The following is a 20,922-nucleotide window of genomic DNA, read 5'->3' as shown; positions in this document are numbered from 1 at the left end:
TTGGTCTGGTGCATTAAAAACTTGTTTAAACATTTTTCAATTTAAAATTTTGTAGCACTTCTTATAGAACTACGTTTGATATTTCATTAAACAGACTCATCCTACTACACGTATCACCAGACATTGTCCGTTTGTGACATTGTGACATTGTTTTTGTAAATAATGCTCGCAAAACACGGCGATGTGAAGGGCATTAAATTTTCATAGCCACAAGTTAGCGACTTCAATAAAAAAGGTGTAATAAATACTGTTATGTTTTCTCTATTTCAGAACTACTCCTATCTCTCATCTGTGTGAAACGAATAAGCTGCCAAAATGACGAGACAAATAGGTTTCGTCCTTTTGCTGATTTCATCAAACTGGATTCATTGCCACTGTTTTGCTGCAACGGATTTCAAAGCACCTGTAAATCATAAACCAAGCTTTCACAATTGTGGAGAGTACAAGCCGACATTCAAAGAAGAACAAGAACCTGGGACATCTGTACTCCGCGTGACCGCCACTGATCCAGACCAATCTCAAACGGTTAAGTACAGCATTTTAAATGTAACGAGACAAGAAGAGCTTTTCACCATCGATGAAAATACCGGTGAGATCTTTTCGGCACAAATTTTCGATCGAGATCCTCCGTATCGGGATACCGAGTTTTACATCACGGTACGAGCGACCGATAACGGTCTGCCCAGTCTGGATGATGTGTGCACAATCAAAGTGACAATTCTAGACATCAATGACAATCCGCCAGTGTTTGAGAAAGATTATTATGAAGCGTTTGTCTCCATGAATACGACACTACGCCAGCATGTGACCATCATCACAGCAAAGGATATCGACGACCAAACAAATGACGTTTTTTTCGAAATCGTAAAGGAATATGAAGATAGCAGTTACTTCGAGATTGACCAACATACTGGTGTACTCACACTGGCTAAGCGCATCGATCGCCACCCAGGAGAGTATTATGCACTTCGTGTTCGCGCTTACAACCAAGGTTGTATAGAAAACGAATCAGAACACCCAGAAGTTGATGTGAAAGTACGCATAATTGACGCTGACAAACGCTTACCATATTTCACCAAAGTGCCAGAAGCTCCCGTCAAATTACACGAAAATTTCACTGCATTTGATCAGGTATTGGCAGAGTTTGAAGCGAATTCAAATATAAATAATGAAAGCACCGTTATTTTTAAAATAGTTCGAGGTAAATTTGAACAGACCAACTCGATGAACACATTCCTGTTGGAGCAGATTGATAATACAGCCCACATTAAGCTGGCAAGAGCGCTCGATTATGAAAGGGTCACCGAATACACGATAACGGTGAGAGCTACGAACAGGCACGATATAGCGGTGGAGGCTGAGGTGAAGATCATGATCCTGGACGTGAATGATAATATTCCGGTGATCATTAAAGATGTATCATATCTCGAATATGAACTCATCGATACTTCACCGGTATTTCAAATACACGCGTACGATTTGGATGCTACATCGGCGAACAATATAATTTCGTATAGCATCGCAGAAAGTAATCAGCTGCATTTTACAATTGATTCCTACACAGGAACAATAACGAAACAGCATAGGCTCTATGATGACGACGAGGACATTTATGTTATCAAAATATTTGCCGAAGACAACGCATTATCTGACTTACTTCGAAATGGTAAACCAAACGTGCATTCACACACGTTAATTATTAAAATTATCAACAGAGACCTTAACATCATTTCCCACAATGCAGTCACTAACATTCAAGGACTAAAACAGCGTTCCACTAATGGCAACACATTTCACAAAGTTCAAAGTTATGAGCAGTTCAATTATATCAATGAAAGGCACATCATTGTTCACAATTATGAAGGCACGCTTACAGATAAACTGATAGGAAGTGTGTACGTCAATCATGATCAGGAAGATCCTCCCAACAAGATGTTTCTTTGGGATGAGATGACGCCCGAGACGAATAGGAAGCTCTTCAAACTCAACATCAACACCGGTATGATCACGATGCTAAAAGGCACACCCGAAGGTATGTACAATTTAGAGGTGACAGTGAAGAATATCTCGGCAAAAACAGTCAACCAGAGTGGATCGATTCGCTTCTACAATGTAACGGCTGAGACATTCATATCTCAGACACTGGGTGAGCTCAACACACCCATGTATCGACTTCAGGAAAGCATTGCAAACATTCTAGATACCAGCCCAGATCAGGTGGACATATTCACGATCAACAATCGTAAGCTTGTCCGGGGTGCATTCTTGGACGTGTTCTTTGCAGTAGATGATACTATTTACACATCGTCAGAGGTCTTAAATGCAGTGTTAAGTTTGCATCTACGCAAATTGGAGAAAGACGTCGGGTATCGGATTGTGACGGTTGGTATCGATGAGTGCATCGAGAAAGGACATACATGTGCACAGACATGCAAGAACAAGGTCCTTAAAACAGCAAAACCAATCGTAGTGCACACCAACACTAGCTCTTTTGTAGGAATGACCACATTGGTGCAAGCAGAATGCATCCCACAGATAGAATCTTCCTTGGTAGCATGCTTCAACGGTGGCACTCTCCAGAATCGTAAATGTAATTGTCCCATGGGGTTCGAAGGACCCCAGTGTGAGAAATTGGACATCTGTTTTGATGGAAGTGGGTATGCAATCTATCCATCGATCAACAGTGGCAACGTAAACAACATCAGCATTGAGTTATTGCCCCGACATAAAGACGGGTTGGTATTCTACATGGGTCCTCTGAAGTATGATCCATCTTTGAAGGCACCACCTTTTCTGGCATTGGAAATCAACGGTGGTATGTTGGTTATACTATTGGACTATGGATTTGGAATGATCCGGTACGAGCATCAACAACTAATTTTACATACACTTACAACAATAAATATTGTGTTAGAGCCTCATCGGTTTGAAATACATACTGCAAGTAACAATTTGAAGGTAAGCAGTAGGAGCCGCTATGAAAATAAGGATCTGAGTGGGTTTCTTCCAGGCAACATGCCTATTTTGTTGGGTGGTACAGTCAATCACTTTGCCAAAGGCTTGTTATACAATTGGCCATTGCAGGTTGCATGCACAACCTCACAATCAATGGGCATACGATGGATTTCATGCTGCCGAGCATGGCAAATAACATTTCTTTCAGTAGTCAGTGGTCCACCACGGTTGATGAATCACTTTTCGGGGTGGAATTTGCATCTTTTATAGTAGTATGTTTAGTAGTAGCTATATGTTATTGGATGATGTGCAACTTAAAACAATGTTATCAGTGTTCATTCAATGAAACGGAAACAAAAGGTTTGAAACCTCTTATTTCCATTTAAGATAAATGTATCTTAATTAATTATGATTTGATTATTATTATTATTTCCAATGTATACATTGTTATGCACATTTTTCGGTTACACATAATGGTTGTGTGTTCTTCTGCATGATTTTCAAATCGCCACAAACTGGACTGAGTTTAAAAGTTTTTTGTTAAGCCACAGTGGCATGGGGCTTACTCAAGCACTCATTCAAGTTTCACAAGCACTTAAAACTTGTTCTCAGACGCGAGCACGCAGTCGTCGTCTGTTTTTCTCATTCTGAGAACTGATACAGCCACTTTGTTTATGATGGTCTAAAAAATCAGGTCGGTGGTTAAAAAATAATTAAAAGTCGATTTGTCGTTTTGTCTATGCTAATACTAGTGACGTAACTAAAATTATTTAATCTACGCGGTCATTTTGCAAAGGAATGGTACGACTGTACAATCCGTCAAATTTAAGGGGTCCGTAAACATAGTGATAATGAAATCATTTTATGGAATTCATTTTTCCAGTTGTAATTGTCTTATCGGCAACTAGAAGAGTGTTATACTTAAAAATGTTTATGTATATTCTTTCATTCAAAATGGTATCAAGGAATATTGACCTTGGTTTTTACAAACGAAGTTAATCTCGAAAAATCCAAAGACCCTCTGTACATGAATGAGGCTCTCTGTACATGATTACCGGGAGTTACTCGGCATCCGTCTTTGATTATGTAACATTTCAACTTAAATTTTGTTGCTGCTGGGGTGGGGGGGGGGGGGTGCTTAGGGTTTGTCTAGCGCGGGGCCCCATCGACCATCACCCACAGGGCCCTCCATGCTAATAAAGTGTCATATTCTATCTACTGTTATGGATAATGGACTAAATATTCCGGGGCCCCTCATTCACCGGCCCCCCGCAGTTGCTTACTTTGTTTACCGTTAAACACGTCACTGGTTTCGCGTAACATAAATCATCTCGGTTTTCGACTTTACGATTTCCACGAAACAGATAATCTACTTTCAAACTGGTTTGAAACGCACTACTGATTAGATACCACGCATTGAATTATCTTTGAACAGAGCAAAGTACCCTACTTCGAGCTGATAGCGTTGAAAGTATATAGCTTGCACTCAATGTACAAATTTAAACAGTGAGTGAGTTTAAAAGTGAGTTCTCGTCATAACATATCTTCATCCAAAGGAGTAACAATACTAACAAAAAAATCTGTTTAACAAGTGAAAGTAACTACTTTCCTTATTACAAGTGTGGTGTAGTAAGGAATATTTACAATTGACCGTTACAGCAAAGTGAGTGATGAAATATGTGCCAGTATTGTTTGGGAACTTAATATTACTTGTGAAAAATAGTGTAACAAAAAGTTTAATGTAAAGGAAAAGCTTTTACATACATTGTAAACATCATATTGAAAGTTGAAAACCAAATGAAACTGAAAGTAAATTGACATAATTTATAAAAGCTTGATGCAGTTTAAGATCCTGTAATCAATGCATTGGATATACTTTTGTTGGTGATGTGTAGATGATGCAGTTGTTCGAAGCCAAAGACTAGTAATGATAGACCACGAAAGTGTTTCGAGATATTTCCTTCTTTCAAATGTTATTGTGTTGTACTAGATGCGTTGTGTTGATTAGAGTAATTTTGTGTGCGAACGTGCACATTACGTTAATGGTGATGTGCAACATTATATCTGATAAAGATTAGATTAAATTAAAGTAAAGCTATTATTCAAAAGGTTATGTTATTTTTTAACACGATGTGATTGATTTGATATCTGTTCGCCTTTATAAAAATCATATCTCTGATAAAAATGCGAAATAGATTTAAAACATATACATTTTTATGTTACATTTCGCTCTTTGTGTTTTACTATTGCTATTTTCACTAGCATTGGCATTGATAGAGGATCATTCGTTAAAATGATAATTTCTGACATTGAATCATGTTAAATTAACTTGCACGCGCCCAGATAAAATATAGTTCATTTACAAGCTCCACTAAAATCTATCAAGCGGGGCAACAAGAGCTGAGCAGTGATGTCAAAACTCATTATAATAGAAACTGTTACGATTGCTTTTTTCAGGAGTACTCCTATTTCTCATCTGTGTGAAACGAATAAGCTGCCAAAATGACGAGACAAATAGGTTTCGTCCTTTTGCTGATTTCATCAAACTGGATTCATTGCCACTGTTTTGCTGCAACGGATTTCAAAGCACCTGTAAATCATAAACCAAGCTTTCACAATTGTGGAGAGTACAAGCCGACATTCAAAGAAGAACAAGAACCTGGGACATCTGTACTCCGCGTGACCGCCACTGATCCAGACCAATCTCAAACGGTTAAGTACAGCATTTTAAATGTAACGAGACAAGAAGAGCTTTTCACCATCGATGAAAATACCGGTGAGATCTTTTCGGCACAAATTTTCGATCGAGATCCTCCGTATCGGGATACCGAGTTTTACATCACGGTACGAGCGACCGATAACGGTCTGCCCAGTCTGGATGATGTGTGCACAATCAAAGTGACAATTCTAGACATCAATGACAATCCGCCAGTGTTTGAGAAAGATTATTATGAAGCGTTTGTCTCCATGAATACGACACTACGCCAGCATGTGACCATCATCACAGCAAAGGATATCGACGACCAAACAAATGACGTTTTTTTCGAAATCGTAAAGGAATATGAAGATAGCAGTTACTTCGAGATTGACCAACATACTGGTGTACTCACACTGGCTAAGCGCATCGATCGCCACCCAGGAGAGTATTATGCACTTCGTGTTCGCGCTTACAACCAAGGTTGTATAGAAAACGAATCAGAACACCCAGAAGTTGATGTGAAAGTACGCATAATTGACGCTGACAAACGCTTACCATATTTCACCAAAGTGCCAGAAGCTCCCGTCAAATTACACGAAAATTTCACTGCATTTGATCAGGTATTGGCAGAGTTTGAAGCGAATTCAAATATAAATAATGAAAGCACCGTTATTTTTAAAATAGTTCGAGGTAAATTTGAACAGACCAACTCGATGAACACATTCCTGTTGGAGCAGATTGATAATACAGCCCACATTAAGCTGGCAAGAGCGCTCGATTATGAAAGGGTCAACGAATACACGATAACGGTGAGAGCTACGAACAGGCACGATATAGCGGTGGAGGCTGAGGTGAAGATCATGATCCTGGACGTGAATGATAATATTCCGGTGATCATTAAAGATGTATCATATCTCGAATATGAACTCATCGACAATTCACCGGTAATCCAAATACATGCGTACGATTTGGATGCTACATCAGCTAACAATATAATTTCGTATAGCATCGCAGAAAGTAATCAGCTGCATTTTACAATTGATTCCCACACCGGAACAGTAACGAAACAGAATAGGTTCAATGATGACGAAAAGGACATTTATTTTATTAAAATATTTGCCTCAGACAACGCACCATCCGCCTTATTTCGAAATGATAAACCAAATATGAGCTCTCACACGTTAATAGTTAAAATTATCAACAGAGACCTTAACATCATTTCCCACAATGCAGTCACTAACATTCAAGGACTAAAACAGCGTTCCACTAATGGCAACACATTTCACAAAGTTCAAAGTTATGAGCAGTTCAATTATATCAATGAAAGGCACATCATTGTTCACAATTATGAAGGCACGCTTACAGATAAACTGATTAGAAGTGTGTACGTCAATCATGATCAGGAAGATCTTCCCAACAAGATGTTCCTTTGGGATGAGATGACGCCGGAGACGAATAGGAAGCTCTTCAAACTCAACATCAACACCGGTATGATCACGATGCTAAAAGGCACACCCGAAGGAATATACAATCTAGCGTTCACTGTGATTGAAGAATCGTCCTATTTTCCACGGCACAACGTATCTGCTCGAGTGACGGTGACAGTGAAGAATATCTCGGCGAAAACAGTCAACCAGAGTGGATCGATTCGCTTCTACAATGTAACTGCTGAGACATTCATATCTCAGACACTGGGTGAGCTCAACACTCCCATGTATCGACTTCAGCAAAGCATTGCAAGCATTTTAGATACCAGCCCAGATCAGGTAGACATATTCACGATCAACAATCGTAAGCTTGCCCGGGGTGCATTCTTGGACGTGTTCTTTGCAGTAGATGATACTATTTACACATCGTCAGAGGTCTTAAATGCAGTGTTAAGTTTGCATCTACGCAAATTGGAGAAAGACGTCGGGTATCGGATTGTGACGGTTGGTATCGATGAGTGCATCGAGAAAGGACATACATGTGCACAGACATGCAAGAACAAGGTCCTTAAAACAGCAAAACCAATCGTAGTGCACACCAACACTAGCTCTTTTGTAGGAATGACCACATTGGTGCAAGCACAATGCATCCCACAGATAGAATCTTCGTTGGTAGCATGCTTGAATGGTGGCACTTTCCAGAATGGTAAATGTAAATGTCCCATGGGGTTCGAAGGTTCCCTGTGTGAGAAATTGGACATCTGTTTTGATGGAAGTGGGTATGCAATCTATCCATCGATCAACAGTGGCAACGTAAACAACATCAGCATTGAGTTATTGCCCCGACATAAAGACGGGTTGGTATTCTACATGGGTCCTCTGAAGTATGACCCATCTTTGAAGACATCACCTTTTCTGGCATTAGAAATCAACGATGGTATGTTGGTCTTACTATTGGATTATGGAACTGGGACGAGCCGTTTCGAGCATCAACAAATAGTTTTACACGAGATTACTAAAGTTCAGGTTATTTTACAGCCATATAGGATTGAGATAAAAACAGTGACCAATAAGATGGTGAGCAGTAGGAGTCATTATGAAAATAAGGATTGGAGCGGGTTTCTTACAGGTAATGTGTCTCTTCAACTAGGAGTTTCTTCAATTAGTCTCGATAAGCTGGGATCTCTATACAGCTGGAAATATGTACCATATACGAAGAGTTTTGATGGATGTCTACGCAATCTTACAATAAACGGGCGCACGGTAGACTTTACCCAAACGAGTCACAAACATAATGTTTTATTCAATTCCCAGGGATTCACAGCAGTAGGTAAACAAACTTTTTCGGTATGGATTGTAGCTTTAATAATAGCGATAATGACGATTTTGATAATTATCGTTATAGGATTAAAGGACTTCTTAAAATCATGGATTAAGATATTAATCAGAAAACTGCAAACAGAATCAATGAACATGATGGTAGAATTGCATCCTGCACCTGAACAATTACCATGCTTTACCGAAGTCGATGAAAGATGTGTCGGATTGTTTAGTGGTATGTAAACTCCATAAAACGATTGTGATTTTCTTTGGAAAATGGGAATGATGGGAAAAATGAAGTTTTCGTCGGAATCGATTCCAGCTAGCTCCGAAGTTTTCTGAAATCGATTCAGGATAGTAGGTTCGGAATCAGTTTCCGGAATCAGAATCGGCTCTGTAATTGACATTTGGTTCAAGAGTCGGCTCCGGAATCGGTTCCTGGATCGGCTCTGGTTCTAGAATCGGAATCGGTTTCGGAATCGAAATCGGCTCCAGAATCGGAATTGGAATAAGAATAGACGTTTGGATACAACGATGTTACGTATTGATAGCCACAAAGAATGAAAATTTATTTGCAAACGATGCATTCTCATAGAGATTCCCGGACTGATTTCGCTTCTGAAACTTCTTAGTTCAGTCCACGAACTGATTCTCATTCCGGAGCTAATTCCAATTATTATTTCGTTACTGGAGAAAATTGCGATTCCCAGGTCGATTTCAATTCCGGAGCCGATTCAGGTCTCGGAGTCGATTACGATTCCGGAATCGATTCGGGAATCAACTCCGGAATCGGCTTTTTAATCGGTTTCAGAATCGATTCCAGCATCGGAATCAATTCCAGCATCGGAATCGGCTCCGGAATAGATTCGAACACGGGGTAGGTTTGTTGGAATTTCCAATAAATAGTTGACACAACTTAAACTGTTCTGTATCCTTTTAAGTAACACAGAAACCTAAAACCTTTTATTCCTAACTTTAGTCTACTTTGATTCAACAACACAACGTTGTATTCTATCATATCTAACAAGGTTTGGTTCCGAGCTCTCACCACTACCCCTAATCTCGTAACTACAAAAGAAATATTTATACAAAGCGTGCTGGCAGCTGCTGGTGTTTGAAACGTTAGAAAACCGAAGAAAAAACACACGATCCTGTTTTATCGCGATATTGTTGTTTGGAAAGACATATGCCCGTCGCTGGTACAGAAGCTGAATTTTGTAGTTCCTCGTCAATCGTCCAGACGACGACGATTATTACAAGAAGCACGATATAATACTCGATATGTCACACACAGTCCACTTTCAGCAATGGTATGTTGTTTTAACGAAGCTGCGGAACATCTCGATTACGGCTCGATTAAGCTATAACACATTTTAAAGCTACAAACTAAAAAAAATAGGTTAAGTTAAGTTAGATAATTAAATATGTATTGTAATGTGAGTTTTTCGGCTCTCATTAAATCAAACGTGGTAGAGTAGTTAACAACTTATAATAGTAACATTAATAATAATTGTTATGGTGATTATTTTGCTTTGGTGAGCTAACCTGTAACCATCACGGCTCTCACTGAGCAGCATCTCGTGAGATGCCGCTTGTGACGTGATCGCCGAAAGATCTCTCTCTCTCTCTCTCTCTCTCTCTCTCTCTCTCTCTCTCTCTCTCTCTCTCTCTCTCTCTCTCTCCGGTGCGCCTTATTATAAGATAATGAATAAATATTTACGTGTGTAACTCAATCGCGAGCATTCGTTTACCTTTTTTTATCATCGCATGACGACATTTTTAGCATTACTTTTGATATTTGGAACTGTATCGCGGAATCGCATAATGTGGAATCGCGAACTGTAACGACTATCGTCATCGTTTATTTCAATATGGGTCTCCTAGCAACAAACGACCTTCAAATTATAAACAACAATGCTTTGTATCTGATTCGTAATGTGATTCGTATACAGTTCAGCTTAAGAAGTAAACCGACAAAATTTCGGAGGTATGTCGACACAAAACGGAAAAACAGCTTCCTGCCAGATATAGTTTCCTTTAATGGAACAACTTCGTGTAGCAAAGAGGAAACCTGCAATTTATTTACCGATCGTTTCATGAGCTCCGTTGCCACTGAAGCTCCTGGCTTCTCGTTGGATGCTGCTCTCAACAACGTGCCCTCCGACGCTGTCGATGGTGATGTGCATGACATAAACATCTCCAAATATTCTGTGCTAAATGCGCTCAAGCAGGTCAAACCATGCTACAACCCTGGACCTGAGTCTCCGACTGCAGTTCTTGCCAAATGTTGCGAAGTTTTGGCCGGACCTCTAGCTCGTATCTTCACACTCTCGCTCAATCAGCGTATGTTTCCAGGAGCATGGAAATCGTCCTACATGTTTCCTGTGGATAAAAAGGGGGATACGAGCTTAGTGGAAAACTACCGTGGCATTGCTACTTTGCCTGCAGGTGCTAAGGTTTTTGAAGTCGTCGTCCAGAACTCGCTCTTGAACTGTTGAAGCTCGCTGATATTAACACGCCAACACGGGTTCTTCCCTCGCTGCAGTGTGACCACCAATTTGGCGGAGTTTGTATCTCACTGCCAGGCTGCATTCGTTTCGAAAGCCCAGATGGATGTCATATATACTAGTGGTGGGCCATACGATTCATTTCACGACCCGACCCGGAGTCGAGTGCGAGCCCGTCAGAATCGATTCCGACTCGAGGGTGCAGCGGGTGCGCCAAGTGGGAGTCGGAATCTAATCCGACCCGTGGGTGCAACGAGTTCGGGTCGACCCGAATGATGGGTAGGTGCGAGAAAGCATATGCGACTCTGACCCGTTGGTGCAGCGAGTTCGGGTCGGATATTGGACCTACCTTGACTCGACCCGACCCGAACTCGCTGCACCAACGGGTCGGAGTCGCTTATGCTTTCTTGAACCTACTGATCTTTCGGGTCGACCCGAACTCGCTGCACCCTCGGGTCAAACTGAACCTACCGTGGCCCGACCCGACCCAAACTCGTTGCACCAACGGGTCGGAGTCGCTTATGCTTTCTCGCACCTATCGGAGTCGTTGCACCCACTGAACCTACTTGTACCTTTCGGGTCGACCCGAACGACTCCGGGTCGCCTACGGATGGCTCCGACCCGATAGGTTCCCACCTATCACTAATATATACTAGTTCAGGTTCAAGTTGAAAATCTATAAAAATTTAAGGTTTCCGGCAACTGGAAATTGATCTTCCCACTGCTCATAAACAAATTTTCATCATGATCTCTTCGTGGTTGAAAGTTTCCTGCATTAATTATGGTTTCGCACTTCTTATTCTTCTATTTGGCGTAACGTCCTACGCGGACATGCCGGCCTATACAGGCTTTCGAGACTTAATTCATTACCACGTAGCCGGATAGTCAATCCTTGCTTCGGGGGGACGGTCCATTTTGAGCTTGAACCCATGACGGGCATGTTATTAAGTCGTTCGAGTTGACGACTGTACCACGGGACCGCCCCTTGTAACCAGTTTCGCACTATGTTTTGTTGATAAATGACAAGTATCCATAACAACGAGGCAGGATTCACCATGCGGCAGATATTGGAGCAAATAGAGACGCATAACATACCATCATTTAATTGACTTCAAAGCTGCATATGATGGTAAAACTGTACGACGCTATGAACTCTTTCGGAATCCCGGTCAAACCGAAAAGGCTAGTTAGAATGACTGTAATCTACGTCGTAACTTGTCAGGTGACAGAGGATAGAAAACGACGATAGAAGGATAGAAGTGACGTACAGATAGGTGAACGTATTTTTGAAGTCGTCCCACAATTCACCTATGTCGGTTCAAGGGTCAGTTCCGACAATAGCATGGATGAGTTGTGAGCAAGGATGCTGGCTGCCAACCGGTCATTCTATAGTCTGAGATAGTAGTTCACCTTCAAAAATCTGTCTCGACGGACGAAGTTGGGACTGTACAGCATCTATATAGTACCGGAACTCTCATAATCTTCTGAGTTATGGGCACTGTCCAAATCTGATGAAAGCCTTCTGGCCTCGTTCGAGAGGAAAGAAGGCACAATTCACCCTAGCAACGAAAAGAAACAGGGGAGAGCGTAATGTAGAGGGATAGCTTCCGTGTCAACGAGCAGGATGAAATTCGCAATATGGTTCAAGGAGAAACGTACAAATTCCTCGGTTTCCTACATCTGAGGGGTATTCACCATACAACAATCTAGAAGGAGGTGCAGAACAAGTTCTTGCATCGTGTTAACCGTGTCCTGAAGAGCTTCCTGTCATCCGACTACAAGATGAAGGCAATGCTACACCTTTACTGTGCCTCAGTTGACCTACAGCTTTGGGGTAGTAAAGTGGTCTAAGAATGACCTGGAAGCATTAGAGCGAACAATTCGTGAGGTTTTCACTAAACACTGAAAACGTCACCTAAAAGCGCCTGTCGAAATAGTAACCCAGCCACGCAAAAAATGTGCTCATGCACTTTGTGTTTCTCAGCTCCAGCAGCGGCGAAGTTACTTCGTGGAAAGCCAGAACCGAAACGAACAGCAGCTTGGACTGAGGCACAAGTTGGTAGAACGATTTGTACTCTACTACAGATACCTCCCAGACCCGGTTCTGGAAAATAAATGCATGTAGCCGTACTGGGATCGCGAAATTATAATGGACATCCTCATCCGCGATAATCGGCCAGACATTCTATCTACGAGGAAAAAAAGAAACGAGTGACTATCATAGACATTGCTGTACCGTTAGATGTTAGAATCGGGATAGTGTAAAAAGTAAAATAGGATATAAGGAAATTTTCAATTGTTAATAAACACCTGATATTTAGATCCGGAGGTATCGGAATTGTTCAATTTTTTTATCAGGTCAAAAAGGTCTTTGTAAAACACTTTTAAGTTCTTACAATATAAATACCAAATTACTACCTCTGCCAGCTCTTATTTAATTTATTAATTAACCTATTAAATGAAAATTGTTTACCTTAACAGCTATACAATTGTTAAATTATATTTAGATCCTAACTCTAAACCAAAATATAACCCTAATCTTAATGAATGAGGTCCAGTCAAAACAAGGATAAAAAAGTGAATAAATAAACATACAGAGAGAGAAAAAATCTTATTTACCAGGTCACAAGTGAACAGATAAGGGCACAAACAAAACAAAGGAAATAAAGTTAAAAAGAGCAAGAAAAAATAGACCACATAAAAGACACACACGTAAGAACAATCAAGGAGAACAAGAGGAAGAGAGACGGTTATGAAAGGAGAATAGAGATAGAGAGAACTCAAAGAGGTCAACCGAATCATTGAAATTGCGAATCGCTGACAAGAGAGGGTCGTCAGGACCATAGCGAGTACGATGGATGGGGAGCGCCAACATGGGACGGGACGAAGGGAGCAGAACGGAACATAAAACGGAATAAGTGAGAGAAGGAAAGGTGCATCCTCCTTCACCGAGGATAATGCCAGCGATGAACACCGCTTGAGCCCGTGCCCGACGAGATACCAGTGTGGGAAGTCCTAGCATTTGGCATCCAATTGAGTAAGCTGATAGAAGAGCACAGTCTCGGCCAAATAGTCGTCGGATTGCAATACGCGTAAAAAGTGTTTGCACCCTCTCAATTCGAAACACTAGGAAAGCCGGGGACCACACGACACATCCATATTCCAAGATTGGGCGCACAAGTCCACAATACATGGCTTTCAAACAAGACTGATCAGACAGCTCAGAGGAGAGTTTTCTGATCAAGCCAAGCGTCCTAAAAACCGAGTTAACCATGTCCACTGAGACACGTTTAATAGGGCATCCTTTGATGACGTAATCACCGTGCACCGGGCAGTCAAGAACGCGGAAAGGAAATAACACACCACTTACCCGGCGCTCTAGCACCAATCGAACACGACAACGAACATAAAAAATGTATGGGATTTGACATGTTTGTCTTGTTTGTTTGTTTGTGTCTGACAGTGCACCTCCATATGATGATATGGGTTTGTTCGAGTCGGATGTCGTGTTCGATTGGTGCCTGAGCGCAGCCTTAGGAACAAAAAGAAGAAGGAAGTTGGCAGAGCACCAGGGAGAGAGGGAGTTTACAGCCAACGGCAAAGAGCTGCAGTCAGACCAGCAGTGAATGGGGAGGAAGATTTTGGGATCATCTGCAAAAAGTAGGTGACCATCAACAGGAAGGATAGAACACACACCATTCACAAGTAGGGGCTCAAAATACTGCCCTTAGGGACCCCAGATAAACAAGATGTAGCATAGGTTCGACACCCGATACTGGGGCCCTTTCCGTTGTAAGTTCGTAGGCTAAAATTTCAGCCTGTCAGCTGTTTGCATTGTATAGCAGTTTTCGAGCAGTTATCTAAGTGAGTATAATTTACAGGTGGGCTTATCCCAAGGTGTATGAATTTAGAAGGCAGATTTTTATCGCTTCTGTCTCTGAATGAAAATATTAAGAGTGTTTTGTGTATTCGTCAAGCCTCCAGAAAGCTTGTTTGAACAAAAGTTTTCACCCATCCTGTCAAAAAGTGACATTAAAATTTGGTTTTAAAAAACATACTATGAGACCACCTGGACTACATACACTTTGATTCTAGATTCCACCACGTGATCTCTTTAATGCACCTTGGGGTAAATGTAAACAATACCGTGTTTTCGAGCAGGTACTCGAATCTAATTCTAGCTTTGAGGCTAGAATAATCTAGACTGAAAATTGCAGGGCTGGTGGTACAGTCGTCAACTCGTACGACTTAACAACATGCCTGTCATGGGTTCAAGTCCCGAATAGACCGTGCGTATGGGGGTAGGACTGACTATCCTGCTATGGTAACAATAAGTCACTGAAAGCCAAGCTCACTTTCACTAGTGGGTACAGCAGGCCTTGTTTACATGATTTCAGCCTCCAACTGTCAAACTCCATACAAAAAACTGACTAGAATCGTGAAGGGACCCACTATTAGACATTGCAAATTAGAATTACAATTAGATTAGAAAAGCAAAAACACAATTATTAGTATAACATCCGCTATAATAATCTGCAGTAAATTCATCACATCCTAGACACAAACCGCACACTTGTAACTAAGGCTAGAATGAAATAGCTAATGAAATAGCATGAAAAGTGGCGTAATCGTATTCACCAACACCCTCAAAAGAAATAGTTTTTACAACTATAAAAATTTAGATTAAACATCATCAGAACATTGCTGCATCAGAACAAATTACTGTAATTAGATACATACAAATATTAGACATTAAAGTGCAATATGTTCTTATCCGAACCTACTAATTAAATAGGGAAAATTTAATAGAGTTCATCCAATTCCGCAATAAGACATCACACATGGAAGGACGATATTACCTAATGTACGCAAAAAGTCACGTTCGCATAATGCAGGAGATAGAGCAGGATAATTAATTGTAATCATGCATAACGGAGCGGATAAGTTAAATATGCCCATAAGCGCAATGTAATCATTTCATATAAAAGGAAGCTAGCGCGGAGCTAGAGATCAGTTGTTGTATCAGTTAAAATCACGCAGTCAAGTCCGCCGCGTTAAGTTTAAGTAAAGTGGCAAATAAAGTCGTGTAACTAAAGGTGCAAATACATCCCGTCTAAAAATCTAAGATACGGCACTACTGATGATAAGTTCACTACAAAGAGATGCTGACAGATTTCGTATTCTCTATCATAACTCGGGCCGAGCGATTAGACAGATAAGACGAGAACCACATTATACCAACAATGAAGAACCCAAGTAGGAGAGCATGACAGTCTCGATCGATCGATCTAGATGTTACATATGAGATGACTTAGACTCATAAACTACCGTGCGAATACACAACCAAACTTTACAGCTACGTGCGCCTTTGCAGCGGTCTATGAGGACATCGATGCCCAACTGACATTTTATAGCACGAATAATCGGGAATTCGAGCAAATTCCCTTAAACTGGAGCTTTAAACTTCCCTTAAACTGCACCAGTTTAAGGAAATTTAGAAAAAGTCTTTTAAAATCAAATGTGAGGCGGCTTTTTCGTTACTTTCTTCTAGATTTGCTCGGAAATGATGTTTCCTATCGTTATAGTTGGTCACGTACCCATTTTATACTTAAAAAATACCCATTTTTATAGAATAACGTCACAAAAATTTAGCTTTTGTTTTTCATCAAAAAACCATAGCTATGAATGAAAAATGAACTCGACGGCGTCGTCCTTCGATAGAGCAACGTCTAATTTACGATCACACCAAATCTTGGCGCTTTCAACACACTTGATCACACACAAATCCACAATTTCAGGCGTATCGAGTACTAATCGAGCAGATATGGTAAAACAATTTCGAGTAAATGTCACTTGGGTGGTGTAGTGGGTAGTTGAGGAAAAAAAATATCAGGTTATCTTTACATTTTTTAACTTTGTAGGTAACAATAGCAAAGATGAGATTTTTTGTATCTTAAACCATATATGATGATAATTATTCTTATAAAACTCATAATACCTAAAAAAAAGTAATAAAATCACCTTTTAAAAGTCTTTAAAATTAATTTCTTCTATTTATATTCTTTGAAGATTTTTAATTGCATTATTTAGTACAAAAACTTATTTTTCGGAACTATGTTTGAAAAGTCATGCTACGACACTAAATTCATTCTGTTTTAATAAGCCATGTAGGGTAAGTGTACCAATTATGGCTATAATATGTCATCAAGATATCGACTTTACCCCCGTTAAAATAGGTTCTGAGAAAAAGGTCAAAAGTCGTTATGTTTTCTTGTAGCATGCAATGTATCGAATACGAGGATATTTTTTTATTTTCACTCAGTGTATATCAAAATACTAGAAAAATTCAATTCAAAATTGCATCTCAAGGTACCAATTATGGCTATAGTGTTCCTTGCAATTCGCCATAGCAATTCGCCAATTGTGGTTGCATGATAAAACTCGTGGATATTTACACAAAAATTAGGAATAAGGAATAAGAAGTTTACTGCACCAATATAAGTACAGTCAGTCCAAAAAGTATTCGTCTAGCTGAATATTTGGCAGAAAAACGCGAATTATGGCCGCAATAGGCATGGGGTGGTAAAAGTAATGATGAGGTTTGATAAAGGGACCATCAATACACACGTTTTGCTAAAAAATAAACATTTAAATAGCGCAATAGCAACCAGAATACATAAAAAACTAAAAAAAGTCGTTTAAGGGGCGCGCAAAAAGTATTCGTCCATCAGACCTTTGGCGTAATATGCGTATGAAAACAAAGGTTATGGAATCAAAAAATGCCCTGATCTTGTTTCTTATTGCATTTATAACTATTGGTGACTACTTGCACAACGCAAGAACTCATTTGAACCTTAAAAAAGGCGTATTTTTGATCCACTCATCCTACAAGACTTGTTCCAATTATTCTCTGGTAGAAATATTGCATTTCCGGACTACGTGGCCAAGTTCAATTGAAAAAATGGCAACTGATATCATAGTGAGAGTCTTCTAAATCATTTTCATCAGTTTGGTTTCAGCTGGTTTGGAGTTTCGGGCAAATGACAATGCCCTGTATGTTCTCCAGCTCGACTGTTCTTGAAACATGTAATACATCATTAAGTAAAATTTTTCAGAACTGGGACTCAAAGTACTTAAAACCTGTATTAATATGTTTCCCCATCTCGTCTCCTATCATTTTGAATCATTTTTCTAGCTCACCTTTCCTCACTAAGTCCTAGTATCATGACACCATGGTGCTACCGTTACACGAGAGTTTGTTGCTGCATCTTAGTAGACTGTTTTCGCTATGGTACATGTCGGCCGTATGACCTTGGCGATGGAAACATGTTTTAATATTTTAGTAGAGCCTAATTTGGAATAAATTCCTGTATTATTTGATGCACTTTAACAGATTTGGCCTCTTTATGTGTATGGTATTATTCAAACAAAATATGCTTGTAATAACTCACTCATTCAAGCTATTACATGACCAGCTACGATGAAATGCAGCATAACCCATCAACCAAATGTGACCCATCTCTTTTCCTGATCTTATTGGCCATCACAAAATGCACTGATTCCTTGGTAAAATTTGATTTTTTGGACATTAAACCACTGCTTTCGTTAGATTAACCGTCAAGAATGGCTGCTTACATGGCAGTTTGTCACTCAATTAGTGTCAGAAAAATGGCCTAACTCGGATCAAATGATGGAACGAGGCCTCCCACACATTTTGTAACCTTCAAAAATGAGAAGGATAGGTTATGCATAAGTTAAATATACGATGTTCGCCATCATGCTCCAATCATTTAACTCCCCCGCTTTTAGTGCCTCTCTGACCGCTTGAAGTCCAATTGAAACAACAGAAATGCATTAATTTAGAAGGAAGTCACCAGCAGATTGATAATAATAAATTTAATTCACGTCTACGTAGTGTTTGTCCAGTGTAAATAATTAAAAAGCTAGATGGACGAATACTTTTTGCGCGCCCCTTAAACGACTTTTTTAGTGTTTTATGTATTCTGGTTGCTATTGCACTATTTAAATGTTTATTTTTTAACAAAACGTGTGTATTGATGGTCCCTTTATCAAACCTCATCATTACTTTTATCGCCCCATACGTATTGCGGCCATAATTCGCCCTTTTCTGTAAAATATTCAGCTAGACGAATACTTTTTGGACTGACTGTATGTTTTCACCATAAAATACGTATAATTAACAAATTAAAATATCCATTTTCTATCACTGATTGTATTGATTTCCACCCTCAATTAATCGCACAATTTATGAGGCTAATCCTTCACACATTTTACTTTCTTACATCTTTCTGATGACACCGTGCTTGGACACACTTTATATCACCTGACAATCTTTAATATTGCCTGGAAGCTATATCGAAGCCGGCTACCGTTTCAGCACGATACGAAGAGGAGCACACATCAGGGTGGTCTATTTGAATTTGTTTAAATGAAGAATCGTAGCCATAGCTCAACTATCTTCTGGCCAAGATACTTCCGGTCAAGACTAGCACTAACTATCGATCAGGGAAGAACAAGAGCGCATTTGACAATAAGGCGACACGAGGGGCTTCAGATTTCACTTTCTTCGTATGAAAGTCATTCAAGACTGCATTATTTTGATAAAACTGATTGTGAAACGAATTACAATCTTCTGATTATTCCACTGATTACTGATTCGAACACTTTACAAATAAATAATGCTTAAAACACATATTAACACTTTAGATTGCGAAAATAACAACGAGAAACCCCAGTTCTTCACTTGCAAACTACGCGCTACGACCAAAACGACAGTTGTCAACAAAACATCCATTGTATACTGCGATATTTGGTACACCGAAGGTTAGTTGTACCAATTATGAACATACGGAAAAAGGCATATTTTCTATGAAATGTTGTTAGATTTTGATGTGTAGTCGTTAAATAACTAATATTTTGCACCAAAATGATTATTTAAGTTAAAATTATGGTTAGGTGCTTGGAAATCGCTAATATCCTACAGTGCTGCTCTTAGCAAAATGGTAAGAGATACCAAAAATCTTGGCATCACATTTTAAAAGGGTAATATTTAACAACGGATATAGAGCAGCACGGAACTAATGGAGCACAAATGTGTAAAAAAGTTTATATTTGAAATGAGAAATCCTTCCGTGGTTTTAGAATGCAAATAGACTGTTTTAGAGCGCAAATAGTGTTCGTTATAGCTATAATTGGTGCTATAGCCACATTTGGTACACCTACCCTAATATTGATCTTCAAATTTTGAAAAAGAATATATCCTACACAGCAGTACATTATAGATAGAATAGAAACAATCCACAGAAGGTTATTTTTCGTAAATTTGATGTGTTTCATGGTAAAAATGATTGTGATTGCGAAGATAAAACATATTCCAACTGTCATGTGTTAAAATATTCAGAAATTGTCCTTCCTGACACTTTAAATCCATTAAAATACATCTGTACCACCACAAATTGCACCACTATTGGTACATTTACCCTATTTGTATCTATCTAGGCCGGGTTTTCCGCAAATCGCGAAACACGACTGTTCATATAGTCATGGTAGAGCGGTGTAGACATGTTCATAATGTTCATGTGTTGTTTAATCAACACGTTTGATTACTTCTTTTCCATAGGAAAACAATTTAATTATGGTAAATGACTATGAAATATTCATAATAATTCTGTATAATTGTATTAAATTACAAGTTTGTGCTTGCAATGCTGTGATTATGAATTATGAAACTATTAAATTATTGAATTTCCTACTAAAATCTACATTACATTTAAAAAATTGAATCATTCTAAACAAATGATTTCGTAAGGTGTGTCGCGCACACGAAAGTGTCTTTCGGAGCAGCAGCTTAAGACAGGCACAGTACACGCCGACTTAAGCACAATAATAACGCACCAACTGGTTCTTGGCAAATAATCGATTCATTAGTTTATTCAATTGATTTTATACTCTAAAAATGCTGACCGTCGTCGATCAGCATATTTTTCTTAGTCTA

General features: G+C 39.5%; 1 protein-coding gene across 4 annotated transcripts; it reads left to right on the top strand.

Moving 5' to 3' along the window:
* Window positions 1-289: 289 nt before the first annotated feature.
* On the top strand, window positions 290-10,493 carry LOC121594063 (DE-cadherin-like). 4 transcript variants are annotated; one of them, XM_041916963.1, is made up of 4 exons: window positions 4,466-4,618; window positions 5,413-8,410; window positions 8,486-8,635; window positions 9,380-10,492. In XM_041916963.1, the coding sequence occupies exons 2-4, from the start codon at window positions 5,458-5,460 to the stop codon at window positions 9,466-9,468; spliced, it is 3,192 nt and encodes a 1,063-aa protein (XP_041772897.1). In that variant the 5' UTR covers window positions 4,466-4,618; window positions 5,413-5,457; the 3' UTR covers window positions 9,469-10,492. The 4 variants fall into 4 exon arrangements, with proteins under 4 accessions (XP_041772898.1, XP_041772897.1, XP_041772895.1 ...); XM_041916964.1 differs by lacking the exons at window positions 4,466-4,618; window positions 5,413-8,410 and adding an exon at window positions 290-2,032 and having other exon boundaries at window positions 9,380-10,493; XM_041916961.1 differs by having other exon boundaries at window positions 5,413-8,635; window positions 9,380-10,493.
* The last annotated feature ends 10,429 nt before the right edge of the window (window positions 10,494-20,922 follow it).

This window comes from Anopheles merus, chromosome 2L, assembly GCF_017562075.2.
Source record: "Anopheles merus strain MAF chromosome 2L, AmerM5.1, whole genome shotgun sequence".
Classification (NCBI taxonomy): Eukaryota; Metazoa; Arthropoda; class Insecta; order Diptera; family Culicidae; genus Anopheles; species Anopheles merus.
The sequence above is the reverse complement of the archived record's forward strand: the minus strand, read 5'-3'. Positions and strand labels throughout refer to the sequence as shown.

What these genes read in the sequence shown, in the direction of transcription:
- LOC121594063 (XM_041916961.1), top strand. Translation starts at nt 5,458, where the DNA reads ATGACGAGACAAATAGGTTTCGTCCTTTTGCTGATTTCATCAAACTGG. An exon ending in ATGTGTCGGATTGTTTAGTG is followed by an intron (nt 8,636 to 9,379) that starts GTATGTAAACTC and finishes TCCTAACTTTAG; the next exon opens with TCTACTTTGATTCAACAACA.